At 51.9% G+C, this 18,430-nt stretch overlaps 1 protein-coding gene across 2 annotated transcripts; it reads left to right on the top strand.

Annotated features, from left to right (window-relative positions):
- The first annotated feature begins 15 nt into the window (after window positions 1-15).
- On the top strand, window positions 16-17,035 carry Sarm (sterile alpha and armadillo motif). Of its 2 annotated transcripts, XR_003114035.1 has the most exons (10): window positions 16-133; window positions 2,031-2,281; window positions 2,791-3,055; window positions 4,134-4,301; window positions 12,117-12,218; window positions 13,352-15,349; window positions 15,506-15,675; window positions 15,889-16,110; window positions 16,405-16,441; window positions 16,900-17,035. XR_003114035.1 is itself a non-coding variant. In XM_025305941.1 (9 exons), exons 1-8 carry the CDS (start codon window positions 38-40, stop codon window positions 16,076-16,078), a joined length of 3,240 nt encoding a protein of 1,079 aa, XP_025161726.1. In that variant the 5' UTR covers window positions 16-37; the 3' UTR covers window positions 16,079-16,110; window positions 16,900-17,035. The 2 variants fall into 2 exon arrangements, 1 of the variants encoding a protein (XP_025161726.1); XM_025305941.1 differs by lacking the exon at window positions 16,405-16,441.
- Window positions 17,036-18,430: the final 1,395 nt, after the last annotated feature.

Genomic DNA, 18,430 nt, shown 5'->3' with positions numbered 1-18,430 from the left:
CTCGCCTCCCTCTACTGGAAACTCCGAAAACGGAGACATGCACACCGTCATGGAGAACTTCCAGAAGAAGAACAACCTGGTGACCGGCAGGACACACGTCACTCATCATCCGCAGGTCACTACGTCGTCGCAGGTGCTTATCTACTGCCTCTTCCCTCTTCTTCCTCCGTCTTTTTTCTCTGGTCGCTGGTCGCAAATATTTGCAGGCACTGCGGGAGTGTCGCGATTCCGCGAAAAAAAAGTAAAAGATATCCCTGCGTCACGCATATTTCCGCACGCGCGCGCGAGCGAGCCTCGTGCATGTTTTCGTGTACCTTCCGCTAATTAGCACCGCACCGTGCAAGAACGCTCTTAACGGTCTCTAGGTGGCTAGGTTCTAACAGCAAAAAATGCTCTTTTACGAGCTCGCGGATTCTCGATTTTTTCGAATCATCCATGTGAGTTTTGTGAATTCGTCGGAATTTGTTGGCGTTGTTGTTGTCGTCGATGCGGAATTGTCGAGACGCGGAGAGTGTGTTCACGGAATCGCCCGCGCCGCTTCGGAGAAGATACACGATTGTGTGTCACCTTTCTGAGTGAGTGTTTCTTCTAAGCTCGCGAGGATTAGCCCGGATTAACCGCGCCGAGCGGCTCTACGTCACGAGCGGCAAGTTGCTAGAAGCGCGCGACTTTAGGAACCGCGACCGCCTCCGCCTCCGAGACAGATTTCCTGAAAGCGCGATCGCGACGATTTCGAAAATTTCGAATTATTCAGCCGTCGTGCGTATTCAGCGATATCGGCGATCGTCATCCGCTAGAACTGCCGAAAATTCAGTTCCAAGCACAAACTAACCGCGCGTGCGCGATTCTCGTGCGAAACGTTGTTCTCTCATGTCGCAAAATTCCGCGAGATTCCCGATCTCTTTGGGAACTTTGTCTCTGAAGATGAAATTTGACTCTGTGATGTTGGGGGTTTTTTGTATATCGATGAGAGACACATAAATATCTCAGCGCTTTGTATCCTACATCTTCCCGTCGATACAACTCGGAAGGCAGACGAGAGCATCCTTAACCGAGCGCCGAGTGTGTTGTTCTGCACGCGGCTCACCACGGCTCCTTGACCCCGCGACGCGGTGCCGCGGTACACGGCACGTGACGTGTACGTCCAATGTTGAAGTGGCTCTTCCACTCTCATCGGCTGACATCTTCTATCATCGAGTCGGCGGCGGCGTTCAACGACTACGATCGCTGATTCGATCGTGACATTTTGCGCAACTCGCGTTGCGGTCGCCCACGTGTGTTCTTTTCCCCGCTGCGGGCTGGCTTCTCGCAATCGAACCTGTGTGAACCTTGATTGACCACCATTCGTTTCAAGGTGTCCCTTCTCTCCTGCCTCCCTTTTTTCCTTTGCCTTTCTTTCTTTCTTTCTTTCTTTCTTTCTTTCTTTCTTGAGAGAGAGAGAGAGAGAGAGAGAGAGAGAGAGAGAGAGAGAGAGAGAGAGAGAGAGAGAGAACGTTGCCTCTTTCTAAATTTACTCGGGTTTTCCTTTCCGCGTACGCGTACGCGCGGCCTCGGCGTCATCTTGTGTCCCGACTCCTGGCCGCCTGCCAGCTGTCAATTTCTGCTTGCTGTCATTCGACAGACTCGTACGAATGCTACTTACCTCCCTCACCCTCTCTCTCTCTCTCTCTCTCTCTTTCTCGCGCGCGCGCGCGCGCGCGAAATTGCGTGCATTTGAAACGTGTCGTGTTGACAATTGTACAAATCGCGGCGCTCGGCGGGGTCGATTTGCTCGTGACATCGAGACATCGGGCCGGAACACGAGCAGTGAGTGTCTCACGCGTGAAGTACACGTACATTCGTACGTATGTATTTGTACATACAGCACAATTATATGTGGCAATATATAAATACAATTTCGAACGGTGAGGTAAAACGATGAGAAGAAAGAGATAGAGATAGAACTCGCAAGGCGCGCGAGTGAGCGGACGCGAAAGTGAGTCATCTCAGGTGGATCTTAAATAGAACGAAAACGGCTCTTGACTCGCCAGATGCTGACGACGAATCAGAGTCAGAGCAGTAGCAGCAGCAGCAGCAGCAGCACCAGCACCAGCACCAGCAGCTCGAGCAGGGTGGCCAAGTCCTCGCAGAGGATCCTCACCTCGTCCTCGTCGAGTGAGATGAAAGCGAGCTCCATGAAGAGCGACCTGACCGAACTCAAGCGTGGCATCTCCGAGATGAAGAACATGTCCACCAACTTCTCGCAGCGGTTGCGCAGCAGCATGGAGAACCTTGTAGACAGGTTGGTTCCAGAAGTAGAAATCAGTCGTCGATAAGAAATCCTCGGACGACACATCGGAGTGTCTTTGTTGTTGGTCTTACGAAGGGAGGAGTGTTTACAGTGGCTGGCGAGTTTAAAACCACTTTCGAAAACTTCACAAAGTGAGTTTCGAAAGTGAGTCCGATCAAAATGGCCACGCTTTCGTGGGAACACACGTGGACACGCGCGCTCCTTTTCGCTTGAAGCTTCTCTCGTGGAGAAACGATTCGTCCGCGGTTAGGTACTTTACTTTACGGAATGTTCAGAGAGGACTCTCTGGACTCTCTCATCGGTCGGTTGGTGAATATCAACGCGTACACGCGTCAATCGGGCCGATTTCCACGGGACGATCTTGACGGGTTTCGCCTCGCCTCGCTTCGCCGCGTCGTTTCGCGCGTTTCGCACGAAGCGCGAGGAAATGTCGCGCCGAGACGCGATTGTTGTGACGCGACGGAGTAGGCCCTCACGGAACTTCCTCTTGAACTTTCCAGAGACGGCAATGTGCCCGAGGAAAGAGACTTGACGGAGCCGCTGGTGACGTTTCCAGACCCGGACACTCCTCCGCCCGTCAGCGACGCTGTCACGTTGACAGGCGGTTCCCCGTCACAGTTGAGCACGTTGAATTCCCTGAACAATCTTCACGGCATGAGTCCGCCGATCAACATATCGAATATACCGAACATGGCGAATTTACCTGCTGGTCAGGAAACGATGAAGTTCGAACAGAAGAAGATGACTAGTGCCTCCAAGACGAAGGTGATGCTTCTCTCTCTCTCTCTCTCTCTCTCTCTCTCTCTCTCTCTCTCTCTCTCTCTCTCTCTCTCTCTCTCTCTCTCTCTCTCTCTCTCTCTCTCTCTCTCTCTCTCTCGCTTTCATCGTGACGTTTTTCTCGTCTCTTTTCGACCATTTTCTCATTTGACGTTTCCTCACGGAAGATTTTTACAATTATCTTTGTATTAACGGTTATATTAGCTTTATATTAACATGGCTATTTACTTCCATTTACTACCATTTGAGAGTTTTTTCAAATTTTATCAGTGGTCAGCATGAGCAATTTATTGGAGAATCTCTCTCTCTCTCTCTCTCTCTCCTCTCTCTCTCTTATTATTAATCCTGATAAAAATAATAAAATTTTACTCTTTTCTTATCAAGATACATCTGATTTGGTTTTCGCACGGAACAATTTATTGTCTTTATATCAACGGTAATTTTATTTCACCTTGTTTGAAAGCGCGATTTTTTATCGGTCGTCAATTTATTCAAGAACTTTTTATTATTAATCCTGATAAGAACGAAACGCGCGTCGCGCGATAAGAATCATGCATAAAACGGTTCGGGGCCGGGAACTCGCCGATCGAATCGCGTTTGCTGCGTCCGACGATAATGTTAGACGCGCAAAGCAGAGCTGCGCAATGTTTGTCCTGAGGTGCGGCTTCCTCTAGGTAGTCTAGGTCAAGGCCTGCGAGTCTGCCTCCAGGTAAAGCATCACGCGCAGCAAAACATCAAACCTTTACTCCATGTCGGAATATCAGGATGTTGGAGAAAAATTCTCTCTATTCTTTGAATTTCGAGAAATTAGGTTAATCCTTTTGTGGAAGAAGACGTTTCCAGCCGAATTTTGAGAAGAAATTCAGAGACTCGCTCCGTCCCTCCCTCTATCCTCTCTCTCTCTCTCTCTCTCTCTCTCTCTCTCTCTCTCTCTCTCTCTCTCTCTCTCATTCTCTCATTTTTTCATTCTCTCATTCTCTTATTCTCTTTCCCCTTCACAACGAACGACAATGTCGTCGTTTCTCGTTTCTCCTTTTGCGCCTAATTATCGATTTGTTTTTATTAGGTGGTCACGGATGGATTTAGCGCCGAGAAGGCGACAGCGAACAGCGCCGAGATGAGAGCCCTTCAAGCTGGCGACGTGTCATACAAAGAACAGAGCGCCGCGACGGCGGCGAGGGCGCGCGTCGAGCTAGACGGCGTTTCTGCGGAGAAGAGCGTCGCTTCCGCGAGGGTGAGTAAAACTGTCTGAATAAAGAAGCAGCGGCTGACACAGTATTATAAGCCTGCACGCAGCGAATCCGGACGCTGATTCAAGAGCGACACGTACGAGGACACGATCTTGCACAACGGTGCAAAGGATAGAGAAATAGCATAACGAGGCATAACGCGGCACCCGGATGAATCTACAATCGGCGTCAGGCGAGCGTCGTGCTGGGCGTTTAATGGCAGCAATTAAAGACTCGCGCGTTCTTGTGCAAATAATGTGCGCGTTTCTAATGAAAAAGTCGACGCAAACGCAAGCGTGGGTGGACAAAGGAGAATCCTCCAAGGCTCCAAGGCGCGCGCGCGCGAGCCTGACCTTTCTCGTTTGGGTGACAAAAGGATTGGGCGGGGGATAGCTGTCTTCCTCCTGCTCGCTCCTCATTCTTCCCTCCTCCCAAACTCATTCCGCCGCCTCTCTTTCTCTCTGGGTGCGGCTCGCGCGCGGAATAATTTGGCACGAGGCTCGCGACGGAAACCGCGCGAATAAAGCGTGCTATCGCCATCGGTCGTTGACACGCGCGTCGCGTCTTCCTCGACGCGGTGTTTCTCTGCCGCGCGTCGACAATCAGCTGCGCTGCGGCTGACTGTCGCGAATAGCCTGCCGCGCCGGAACTGGTTCCGGCGAATAGTTTGGTTTTCGATTAAATCTGAAACGAGTGAAATCGATGTCTAAACGATGTCTAAAGAAGAGTTTAATCGACAAAGTGAACAAGAGCGGACGAGTAGACAAGAATAGACGATCGCGAAAGACAGAGTGTGTGTGTGTGTGTGTGTGTGTGTGTGTGAGAGAGAGAGAGAGAGAGAGAGAGAGAGAGAGAGAGAGAGAGAGAGAGAGAGAGAGAGAGAGAGATTAACATCCGCGTTGCGATAATTTGTAGATTAAACGCGTAGAAACTGGACCGTCGAGGCTGGTTGAGTGGCGAGATATCATGTGTGTGTGTGTGTGTGTGTGTATGTATGTGTGATGTTCGCATTGGAGCTTTCGTATCGCGAGTATTTACGGGTGGACGCGTCATCTAAATTTAGGGCGAATACGAATTCAGCTAGTCGACTACGTGGCCTCTTGAGTCAGCGCGTGTGGACAGCATTTTTGAATGCGAGCCAATGACTCTCCTCCTCATCCGAGCGCGCGCGCGCGTGCGAGAGAGAGAGAGAGAGAGAGAGAGAGAGAGAGAGAGAGAGAGAGAGAGAGAGAGAGAGAGAGCGCGGTATCTCGATTACGAGATTACTCGAACTTTCCGTCGCTCGGTCGCGCGTACGTGTATGCATACGCTTGCGATAGCTCGCGCGCTCTCATCTCTTTTGCGAAATCATCGCCTTGGCTGATAGTCAAGGTTGAGATTATGCTCGTCGCTCGGACGAGCGAGGCGTGCGGAACGGCGATTCGTCGTTATTCGGCGAAAACCGAGGCGCCGAGGCTCGAGGAGACGCGCCTCGTGTTGCCGATTTTTTTCAGCGCGATTTCACTGGAAACGTGCGTGTCTCAGATCCTCCAAGTCGCATCAAAGAAAAAGTACCAATGCCTGCTCGCCTGACAGACATGTGCCTGACTTCCCGAATATTCTTATTATCTTGGTCCGTAAATACATATTATATTTAAACATCTATTGAATGCTGCACATATATTCTACGTTAAAATTACGTAAAATGTTTATATTTTTGGTGACTAAAGGATATAGGAGTATCCAGGAGCACAGTGCACACGTCTCACATGTCTTCCGAGTCTTTGAGATCGTGTTACTTCAGTCAGTTCTTATTATTGCTTATTATATTCAATACTTTGCGCAAACATCATTTTACATTTGTTACTTTTGTCCGACTGGAAAAGTGCTCGATGCAGCTCGACTCAGCTTTCGCACGTTGCTTCGATCCAATTCGCAGAAAGACAGTAGATGCGTCCGAAACGCGTTTCCTCGTTGATGCCGCGCGCTTGTACGCGCTCGTACGCGCTCGTACGCGCTCGTACGCGTGACTCGCGTCGCGAGCCACAGCGACGCGAGTCGCTCTGAGAGTCAGCTCGTAAGGATGGTAAATCTTCGTGTTTCCCGGGAATATGTACTCGCTCGCTCGCTCGCTCGCTCGCACGTGCGTGCGTGCGTGCGTGCGTGCGTGCGTGCGTTCGGCTCGAAACATTGTAACGTTGTTGCGTGCCGCTTCTCGTTGTACTTCGTGGGCGTGCTGGTCTCATTATTTTGACGAGCGCGCAAGCCCGTGTTATCCTTGACCCGCCGACGTCGTCGGCCTTGCGGGGCCCATGTGTCAAACGCGAGTTTGTCTCTGGCACTCCTGCGTGTCGCGATACAACACCATCTCTCATCGCTCCGAAATCGCACCTCGGCCGGAAATATCGATGCCTCGTGACTCGCTTCGGACGTCGGCGGTTATTAGCGGAGAGCTGGACGTGCCTTCGCTTAAGGTCGCGATTTATCGAGTCGGGGGCGATACGCGCGCGCCCCCGCCTCATGTCCCCCGCGTGTATGTGTGCGTGCATGCGCGTCTGATAAGTGCATTCCGATGCACATTTATCTGTACGTTTCGCGACTTGCTCGGCAGATGTCAGCAGATCCAAGTGAAACCACGCTCTCTCGTCGAGACGAGAGAACGTCTATAACGTGCGCCGAAATCGGGTAAGAGTAAAATCGGGCGTAAAGTCGCAGCGAACAGCACCGCGGGTCGCCGCGCCGCGCCGCGCCGTCGCCCGGCTGTCGCGAAAACGGCTGCTCGGCGACGAAAAGATTGCGACGTTTGTTCAATTTGATATGACTTTCAGTAGATGAGCGAAAATGGTCGTTCGACCAGTCTTTGTCTGTTCGTCGTGAGTCTGCGCGTCACGGAGAGATATGTCGCAGGCTTTTTATCATAACGTGAGTCGACTCGCGGTTGGTCTTTGTTTTTTCGAGTCTAGTCTCGATTCCGATATCGTTGTTGACTCGCTGTTGATTGTCAGCGAGATCAATCAAGAGAGGCGCGCGATGCATGTGTACGAGACGAGAATCTGGTCGTGAATTCAGGAGAATCTCCGCGTATTGAGAACGATTCTCCTGAGTATCGCGAACGGAATAATGATGCCGATAACTTTTCAGTCCCTCAGTTATTTCGGCTGTTCTTTCGAAAATTCTTTCCATGCCTTAGACTTAGCTCGGACTTAGCTTTGTAAATAGGTGGCGCGTTCCTTCTAGGTGATAAAGAAGTATAGACAGAAGGTTTTTTGGAAAAGTCGAGTAACTTTCTCGACAATTATTCGTAATTTGGCTGTTGTTCCGAAAACGGTCATGCTCCAATTTAGCTCGGATTCAAAGCCGAGCTTTGCCGCAATTTCATTCGCAATTCGAAAACAACGACGGCATGGACGCCATCAGAGCCGCCATACCGTTGGGCAAACGCGGAAAAAGTCACGTTCCTTCTCTTTCTCTTCGAGACATGAACACGAAAACTACCCAACTACATCAGCAAAGTCCCTCCCCCCCCCTCCCCCGTACCGTTACCGTTTTCTTTTCCACGAAAATTACCATTCTCGTTTCTTCCATGACGCATGACGGCGGCGGGGAGGGGGAAGGGGGTAGTCAGGCGAGATAGCCAAGGCAAAGGCGACGCGCGACCCCCGGGTCGATAAGCCGCCACCCTCTTCGAGGACGCTTCGCGAGGGCGAACCGCAGTTTGTGCGCGACGCGTTGCTGGTTGTCGTCGGTTGGCCGGTTCGCGCATCGCGTGTTGACGGTTACATGGGACATCAATTATCGAGACTGGCGCGAAGCCTTTTGCCCAGTCTGAGATCCCATAACCACCACCACCATCATCAGCACCCCCGTCATACCCGAGTCCTCGGGGTTTCGCAGATGGTACGATTCGATGCCCTGGGAATTATATCATTGAACGGACGGGCGAAAGCACGACACGAAAGCGTGACTTTCCGTGATTCTTTCCCGCTGAGAAACCACGAGCGAGAAACAATGTGCTTTGACACTCGCGCCACCCCTACGTGGGGTGGCCCACCCACGTTGTGTTTCCTCTGACTCTCCGGCCGGTTTGTCGCTCTCGGATCTTTCAGAGATCGGATCCCTCAGAGACACCGCACACCTACGGAAACGAGAGTGCTGCTTAATATAATAGAACGGCCAACGTGCGTTTCGTCAGCGCGGCCAATTGTTGTTGTTGTTGTTGTTGTCTAGTTGTTGCGCTAGTTGTCAGCTGCACATTCAGCAGTTCGCTCCGCTTCGCGACGAGACGGGACGTGAGATTTCGTCGTTTAGATTTCGGTGAAGAGGGTGGAGCTCTGCCAGGAGACGACGACGTCGAAGAGTTACTAGGTACTCGCCGATATCTGGCTGGAACCGAAATAGAGCACTCACGGTTAGCGAAGCAAATTGCCAGCCGCGATCGACCGCGACGTTCTCCAAGGACGCGCGTCGCGGGGGAAGTATACGAAGGCCGCGGGAGGTCTTTCTTTTTTCTCGCGATAGATCGACGCGACACCGGCATCGAAACCGGCGAGACCGGCGGCGGTACAGATCGTGCGCTGATAAGAGCTCAATAAGGATACGATAAGTGTCGGGCGTTTTGGAAAAGAGTCGTCGACGTGAGCCGTCGACTCAACGTCAGCGTGACGTCAACGGCTGCATCTCGACTTCGATGCGACTCGTGCAGAAATGCACGTTGATATTGAGCGTACGAATGAGGATAGCGCCTATAATATTGGTGTACTACACAGGATTGCAGAAATACATAGAGGGCAGGGCTGTAAGATTCTGGTGCGAATTTCTCTCGGTTAATTTTCGATCGATTTAGAATCGGTTTCCTTGATCGAAATGTCGAAGTACTTAAAAATGTTCAATTAACAAGTTATTTTTCAATATAGTATATGTAAGTGTGTGTGTGTGTGTGTGTGTGAGAAAAATTTTGGGGCAAGAATGCATAAATCGCGTTTAATTTCGTTCAATTAAATATTGCAGATAACGTAATCTCGCTGGAGCTCTCTCTCTCTCTCTCTCTCTCTCTCTCTCTCTCTCTCGCGCGCACTTTCTGGTCATGTAAATTCAAAAAACAGTAAACTGCGGAGTTGCGAATGATATAGATCAGGGTTTTTCGGTGTCTTTGATGTCGTCAGCGAGTGCGAAACGGATTGAACGAGTCATTCGCGAGTGACTCGCGCAAACTATTTCTAGGAGTCGAAAAATAGCCACGGTGCAACTAGGAGCGATAACCGTTAAAAAACGGTTACACCGATTACGTGACACAAAATGCATCTCTCTGCCTTTTCCCCCGCCATCTTCTGTCTCTTTCTCTCTCTCCCCCTGCTTCGGTGCAACGTGTACAGTGGGCGTAGCGAAATTAAACTGTCGGGGTGGTGAATCGCACTTTAAACGCAACCGAGATTAGTTCGTGCCGCGCTGCCATCACGCTCGCGACCGCAGTAATCTCCGCATAGCTCCGTCATCGACAGCTCGATCGTGAACCACGTACCCCGCCTCTCTCTCTCTCTCTCTCTCTCTCTCTCTCTCTCTCTCTCTCTCTCTCTCTCTCTCTCTCTCTCTCTCTCTCTCTCTCTTTCTCTCTCTCCCTCGGTCATTTCGAGGACTGACGCTCGCGAATTTCGAGCTCGAATCTCTAAGCGTGTTCAGAGAGAGAGAGAGAGAGAGAGAGAGAGAGAGAGAGAGAGAGAGAGAGAGAGAGAGAGAGAGAGAGAGAGAGAGAGAGAGAAAGGGACATATTACTAATTATTTACAGTTCGATGCGCTCGAAAAAAGTAACTCGATCGGCAAGAGACGAATAATCTCGTTCAAACTAACTTTTGTTTTCTCATACTTTCTCTGTTCTCTTTACTTCGCACGATATAAACCGCTTGTAACTTGCAAATAGTGTAATCATCGACGTCGAGCTTTTCCGTGAGAAAGTGATGCGAATTTTTCGACAAATATGAGCGCGCCGTGGCCGATCCGTCCTGGAATATTACATCGGAAAAAGTTTGATCGCTCGCGAATGGTAAGTCCGACGAAGCTCCGACTTTCGTACTTGACAATTTTCCAACGATCATTTTAAAACGCAAATTCGACAGGTCTCTCCCTCCCTGATGTAAATTTTCAATCACAGCGAATCGACTGGTGACATTTCGGGATGAGCACGTGGAACGTTGACGCAAATTGCCAGTGAAAACATTCAGCGTCGCTCATTTAAAATCTATCGATATTCTGTTTACTACCGCTCTCTCGGAGAATCCGAGTGGCGAAATATCGCGAATGACGGAGTCGCAGTCCGAGAATAAAATGAAGCTGGCTTCTCTCTCTCTCTCTCTCTCTCTCTGTCCGTCTCATTTTCTTTCACATTCTTCGTCAGATATTCATCATTGGTAAACAAGAAATCGTCCATCGCGCGCAAAATCGGCGAAGAAGTTTCACGCGAATATCTTCGTGCGCTTCCACGAAGAGAAAAAATAGAGAACGCGCAAAGATCGCGCCGGAGTTCAGACGGACGACAAGACGCGGGAAAACACTGTCGCAGATGCAATTAATCACTCGTGGGTTGATGAATGCACTTTGCTGCAGAGTGCATCGACTGCGATCGTCGGGCTATCGTTTTTCGCCGATGAGGCTGCGACTTTGTCTCTTTTCGTTACGCGTTCGCGTCGCGTTATCGTCGACGTCATGAATCACGAAGCAAGGTGGTAGGTTGGTCTACAGAGAACGAACTTGATACCTCGCGTGTGTGTAACGGTGTCGGCCGTGTGACGTGACGTGACGACACGCTCGAATTATATTTAGAGGAATACGTCGATCACCAGAGGAAGACAAGAGGAGAAGGAGAAGGAGAAGAGGAGGAGGAGGAGGAGGAGGAGGAGAGAGAGAGAGAGAGGCAGAGAGAGAGAGAGGCAGAGAGAGAGACAGAGAGAGAGAGAGAGAGAGAGAGAGAGAGAGAGAGAGAGAGAGAGAGAGAGAGAGAGGGAGAGAGAGAGATCGACACTCTCGTGACGAGCTTTTCACAAAGCGGATCATTGTGTCGCGAAATTCCGTGACGGAAAGTAATTTCTCCGATCTCCGTGCTCGCGAAAAAGCGAGTCGATTGCGATAAACTGCGCGCGAATTTTGATGTAACGCGTTTTTGAAGCAATGTTCCAATGGTTTGTTCATTCGCGCCATTCGCGTCAAAAGCTACGCGAGGATTGAGCGCGAAAGGAAATCGGGCGGTCAGTTCTCGAGACGGAAGATAGACGCGCGTAATATTTGCGCGGTTCCTTCAGTCGTGTTCCTTCAGTCGCGAGAAATGAAGTGCCGGGCGAAAGATCGTAAGCAAAGAAACCGACGCGCGCTTTCCGATTGTGCGCTTGTTACTCGCAAAGCGCGTGTGTTGCAGCTGCTCTCGGAAAGAAGAAAGAATCATCCAGAATACAGTGTGACTGTTGTACTCTCTCGCACGATGCGCTATCTCTACTGCGTATCTGTTGCTGCAAATTAGCGTCGCGTTCGCGAGTGCGGCATAAGTGGACCTTCGATAATACGCTAATTCTCTATGCGCAATGCGCGACAGGTTTGGCTGGTGCGCGTTACATTATACGGCGCGGCGTGGTGCCGCGCGGAATGTTGATTCAGAGATCTCGGTCGACTTAGAAGACACGGTCTCCTCTTCGTGAAGAAGCAACTGCAACTGAGCAACTAAAGTTGCTCGACTCGAGAATTATTCAACTGTTATTGAAAATTCGTCGATCCCTCTCTCGCACTCTCCTAGATGCGCCGCATCCTGCGTCGCTAATGGTTCGTGCTATAATAGTCTACATCTGCTTGTTCTGTTGCAGGAGCAGAGAAGCCTGAAAGCTGGCGACCTGTCGCATCAGGAGAGCAATAACATGGCAGCGTCTACCATGAAGCTGCAGAGCGACTCGTTCAGCTCGGAGAAGGTGAGCGAACAATCCGATCGACTTTTCGTGGAGAACACGCGACTGACACTTTACTGAGAACACTTTCCTCACACATCTTGCCGAGATCGCTATACCTTATACGCACCGTACGCGTAACCTTAGATTATGCGAATTCAGCGACCCCGAAATAGCGCGAAGAATACAGTGTCTCTTGCTCCGATTGCTCCGGCTTACAAGTATTCTTTTTTTCTTTTTCCTTCTTCTCTTTCGCGGAACACGCGGATATTTCGGCCATTATATTTCGGCTGAGGGCTTGAGACGATCATCTCGCTTCATCATGGACTTCATTTCCCTCGACTGGAAAATCGCGCGAATATTGTTTCCGCTTCGCGGGAAAGATGCGGGACGCGTGCGATATTCTCGACTCTGCGGCACTTCTGGCGGACCACCAAATAACGCCGCGCAATAGCAGCGGCGGGGCAGCAGCACCGGTAGTCGAAATCGTAAATCGTCGTCCTTAACGACGTTAGATAGTGGCACGGTCCGCCACGTTTTGGCACGCGAGGTCGCGTCGGCGTTTTCTTACACCCGCCGCGACGCAAATGGACGGCCGCTAGACATTTTAAATGCTGACGAGCTCAACGTCGGAGCTCCAGTCGACACGTGAACACGCACTCGAGAGGCCGCGATCGGCAGAAAAGCGCGCGCGATCTCGCCACTTGACCACAGCGTTGAGGACGCTGACGATGCTGCGGAAGTGTAGTCTCGACTCGCGAATGGTAAACGCGCGCGCGCGGGGACGATCGGGTTCGTGAAGATCGCACGACCGAATGAATTTCTCGTCCGATATCGCGCAGATGCAGATGCAGATGCGCGAGAGTAGCCGCGAGTACCACGCGACAGAGTAGTAATTTATCATTCAGAGAGTATCACTCACGTCAATTAGTAGTATCGCGGAACGTTCTCACAGCCGCGGAGGAATCTTGCGATTCCTATCCCGAGATTCGGTCGTTTTATATTATAAGACACCATGTTCTTGAAAATCTCTCTCTCTCTCTCTCTCTCTCTCTCTCTCTCTCTCTCTCTCTCTCGGTAACACTCGGTTCGTCGCGGTAACGCGTCTCTTCCTCAGTACATACAGTACATATATCTTAGCAATTTTCACTCCGCAGAAAGCGATGGCGGCGCAGCAACAACGGCAGACGGTCACGTCGACCGGCATCTTCAATCACGAGAAGCACATAGCTGCCAGTTCACAGTCGAGCATCACAATCGCGTCCAAGGGCGTCACCTCCAAGTCGTCGATGATCAGCGCCGCGAGCGCGGTGAATCAGCTGATGAACGGCATACGGCCGGCCGAGGACGAGCTGCTGTCGTTGCCGTTGGACGACCTCGACCTGCTGTGCTCCAAGTCGAATCCGCAGGACGTTGATCGCGCGATTTCCAAATACTGCGGCTTCCTCGACAGCTTCGTGGAGAGGCTGAAGGCGAACGACGGCAGGAGCGGCAAGGCGCCGCTCTTGCTGAACAGAGTGAACGAGATCATCAGGAAGGCCTGGGCGGTGCCGACTCACGGCCACGAGCTCGGTTATACCTTGTGCAACACTCTGAGGACCCGCGGCGGTCTCGATATCCTCATGTCCAACTGCGTGGCGAACGATCACGAGCTGCAGTTCTCGTCGGCGAGGCTGCTGGAACAGTGCCTGACCACGGAGAATCGCGCTCACGTGGTGGAGAACGGCCTGGAGAAGGTGGTAAACGTGGCGTGCGTGTGCACGAAGAACGCCAACTCGGTGGACCACTCGCGCGTCGGCACCGGTATCCTCGAACACTTGTTCAAGCACAGCGAGGGCACATGTAGCGACGTGATCCGGCTAGGCGGGCTCGATGCGGTGCTGTTCGAGTGCCGAAAGAACGACGTAGAGACGCTGCGACATTGCGCGGGCGCCCTGGCGAATCTGTCGCTGTACGGCGGCGCCGAGAACCAAGAGGCGATGATCAAGCGGAAGGTGCCCATGTGGCTGTTCCCGCTGGCCTTCCACAACGACGACAACATCAAGTACTACGCCTGCCTGGCGATCGCCGTGCTGGTCGCCAACAAGGAGATCGAGGCGGCTGTGCTCAAGTCCGGCACCCTCGATCTCGTCGAGCCTTTCGTCACGTCGCACAACCCTTACGAGTTCGCCAAGTCGAACCTCGCTCACGCTCACGGCCAGAGCAAGAACTGGCTGGAGCGATTGGTGCCGGTATTGAGCTCGAAGCGAGAGGAAGCGAGGAACCTGGCGGCATTTCACTTCTGCATGGAGGCTGGCATTAAGCAGCGGCAGGGTAACACGGAGATCTTCCGGGAGATCGGCGCGATCGAGCCCTTGAAGAAAGTCGCCAGCTGTCCCAACGCGATCGCTTCCAAGTACGCGGCGCAGGCTCTGAGGTTGATCGGCGAGGAGATCCCTCACAAGCTCAGCCAGCAGGTGCCTCTGTGGTCGACCGAGGATGTCAGAGAGTGGGTGAAACAAATCGGCTTCGCCGAGTGCGCGGTCAACTTTGCCGAGAGCCGCGTCGACGGCGATCTGCTGCTGCAGCTGACCGAGGAGAACCTGCGCGAGGATATCGGCCTGACCAACGGTATCATGCGTCGGCGATTCGCCCGTGAGCTGCAGAACCTGAAGAAGATGGCCGACTATAGCAGCCGCGACACCGGTAATCTCAACAGTTTTCTACAGTCGATCGGCCAGGAGTTCTCCATCTACACGTACGGCATGCTGAACGCCGGCGTGGACAAGGAGTCGATACGCAACCTGTCGGAGGATCAGCTGCTGGCCGAATGCGGCATCACCAACAGCATACACCGTCTCAGGATACTGAACGCAATCAAGAACATGCAGCACAATCAGTTTAGCTCGTGCGAGTACGAGTCTCCCGACAAGTGCCTCGACGTGTTCGTTAGCTATCGCAGGTCCAACGGCTCGCAGCTCGCGAGTCTGTTGAAGGTACACCTGCAGCTACGCGGCTTCTCCGTGTTTATCGACGTAGAGCGACTCGAGGCCGGCAAATTCGACAACAATCTGCTGCAGAGCATCAAGCAGGCGAAACACTTTTTGCTGGTGCTCACGCCCCAAGCCCTAGAGAGATGCGTACAGGACAGCGAGTGCAAGGACTGGGTACACAGAGTGAGTTGTCGCAAATTGCGCGTTGGTCGCAGGTCTCGGGACCAACTGCTGATCACACGGCATGCATCTGATCCGATCCGATATCCGATATCTCGGCATCGGATGGTGCGCGACGTAACGTTTCAATAATTCGCAATATCGTTGCCGTCTCTGCAGGAAATCGTGGCTGCGTTGCAATCGGACTGCAACATAATCCCCATCATCGACCAGTGCTTCCAATGGCCAGAACCCGAGGAACTTCCCGAGGATATGCGAGCGGTCTGTCACTTCAACGGTGTTCGTTGGATTCATGACTATCAGGATGCCTGCGTAGACAAATTGGAAAGGTAAAGAGAAGCAACAACAAAGTGCGCGCACTCGGGGGCGGCTTGCTGGAAGCGAAGCTCGGGGAGCTTTAATTAATTACAAATTCTCCGCGACAATTCCCTCCCGAGGTTACACCAGAGAGTGGTGTATCATATTTTCAACATATTAGTTACGAATTATTCGTGAACGAGAAACTACGGCGACGGTACGATGTAGTGTTTCTCACAATCAAGGTTTATGCGAGGCGAGTTACCCATGAGACCCGACCTGTCCGGCGGAATACCGCGCAGCATGGCGCCCAAGGACGTGACTACGCCAAGCACACCGGGCAACACGAATATGCGACAACCGCCGAGCTATCAGCGGATGCACAGCAACGAGAGCAGGAGCAGCGACAAGGATTCCACGGGTGGGCGAGACTGACTAGAGGGCCCGCCCACAGCCATACCGAGCAGGTAATTATTCCGGGTCGTTCGGCGTGAGAGACGCGCATCGCGCGCGCGTCAAAGAGATCGAGACGAGAGAATCGATTCGTCCAAAGAGTCTCGGAGAAAGAAGTTTGAGGGTTTGCGGATGGAGAAAGACGAAGTCTAGACCGAAGCAAGACCGAGGCAAGACCGACTTTTCGGTGCGGTACTTTGTCCTAGCGAGGCTCGATCGAATCGATATTCACGCCGATCGTGAAGCATCCACTCTCTAGAGCAGCTCTAAATTACTAACGCAACTAATTCTTTTCTGTTTTCACGCAGCCAAGATTGCGAATCGTGCTAAGACAATCGCGACTAGGTCAGTCAATGATACAAATTCTCTTCATTGATGTTTACAAATTCGAGATGTGCCAATTCTCGTCCCTTCACCATCCCTTTGCCATCGCTTTGCCAAAATCCATCGGGCCCCCCTCCCCCCCCCTCCGTCCATGCGTATCGCAGATGCACTCTCAATCTTAAGTGTGCGCTCCGTTACACACGCGCATGTATGTGTCACCTCCTCCTGCCACAGACCTGTGTGTGCGATTCAACAAGGTGGTGGGTTTGGATCAACTACTAAATCGGTGTTGGACGTTTACTTCTTCCGCAATCTATATGTGGCGTCTAGAAGTTGTGCGTTTCTTGACGAGAGAGAGCCATCTCGTCTCGATGGTTCGCAACCGCATGACCCTAATTGTATCGAACGAATTCCCGGGACGTTCGATGCAAGAAGCATGGCTCGGAACATCGTTACAAGTTATGACGTTTGTGTCGTAGGCTTAGAAAATCGTCGAGTCCGTTCCGTTGGTTGATGGGTCTGCCGCCAGCGTCTCCTCGCTTCAAATTCGTACACGCGCATCCTGGTGACGGCAGCGGTAGTCCAGCGGTGCCTCGCAGACCGCCACGGCAGCAAGCACCACCGCCCTCTGCGCGTTCCCGCTCGCTGGAGCTGCTGGATCAGGGCCAGGACCAGGACGAAGAAAAAGAAGAAGAAGAAGAAGAGGAGGAGGCGGAGGAGGCGGAGGAGGAGGAGGAGGAGGAGGAAGAGCGAAAGTCCGCGATTTCTGCGACGATCGTGCAAACGCGACCGCCGCTTCCTAGACCGAGATCGCGTAGTCTGGACGGTCTGCTGGACGAGGATGCGAAGAGCGTAGGTGGCGGCGGGTCCTGCGATCGATCAGAGTCCTGCGAGCAGGACAGACAGAAGAGCAGCAAGAGTCATGTCGCACGAAAGCAAGAAGCTGCTGCCGTTGAGATCGTTACGTCCGTGGAAAATCCCATGCCGGTTCCCAGAGCAAGATCGAAGTTCGCCGAAGGCAGATTCGAGACGGAGGATACGCGGACGTCTTTGGATTCCAAAGATGAAAACGAGAAAGGAGGAACTCCACCGACACGTCCTCCGAAGCCGAATCGACGTTCCTCCAGTTTGGAAGGACGTCCATCGACATTGACAATATCCGGCAAACAATGCGACGAACAAGAGCGGCGTATCGAGGAACAAGAGACGATGCAGAATATATTGACCAGAGTCGGAGACATCGTCGGAAACGACGTGGACGATGACAACGACGACGACAGGTCGACGATATTGAAGGCGAGGAGCTGTGGTGCGGGATTGGACTCGGAGGATGGAAGCGTCTCGTCGAGCGAGTACGGCGGCAATAGGTCCGCGGATGCGAAGAGAGGCCCGGGCTCGTTACTGTCGTTACCGGCAGGCGCGGAACCCAAGCGCAAACGGAACTTTATGGACAAGTGTGTGAACAAGGTGCGGTCGTTTATGAGGAAGTGAAGGAGGCGATCGAACCGGCGTAAAAGTAAAGAGACTCGTCATTCAGTCTCGCGAGCCGAGACTCCAAGAATCCAAGTGCCCAACTCCGCGAGCCCAAACAACGACGTGACAAGCGTCACGCCAAAGAGCGTCTCGAAAGAAAAAACAAAAAAAATTAAAAGACCAATTGCGAAAAATTGTGAAAAATGTTATTTCAGACAATTGTCTCAACTATTCGTCCGAGAAATGTCACAGACGTTTGGAGAACCATTCGAAAGATTGTATCGAAAGGATCTTTAGAAAAATTTCAGGCAGCTCCTTTTTCATACGTCTGTAAAATTTATCAGCTGCTTAAAAAGAATGCGCGCAAAGAATGTGGAAGAGAAGCTTGTTGTTTGGAAATCTCGGGGTCGCCGAAAACGATACTTGAATCTCGCGGCATTACATAAAAACTTTATGTATTTAATTTATCTTAAATTTCGCGTGGACTTTGCGGTCCATCTCTTGTACAATGACAGGCAGCATGAAAGTACAGTCGCA

Source organism: Harpegnathos saltator, unplaced genomic scaffold (assembly GCF_003227715.2).
Source record: "Harpegnathos saltator strain DR-91 unplaced genomic scaffold, Hsal_v8.6 scaffold729, whole genome shotgun sequence".
Lineage (NCBI taxonomy): Eukaryota > Metazoa > Arthropoda > Insecta > Hymenoptera > Formicidae > Harpegnathos > Harpegnathos saltator.
This window is presented reverse-complemented; position numbering and strand designations above follow the sequence as displayed.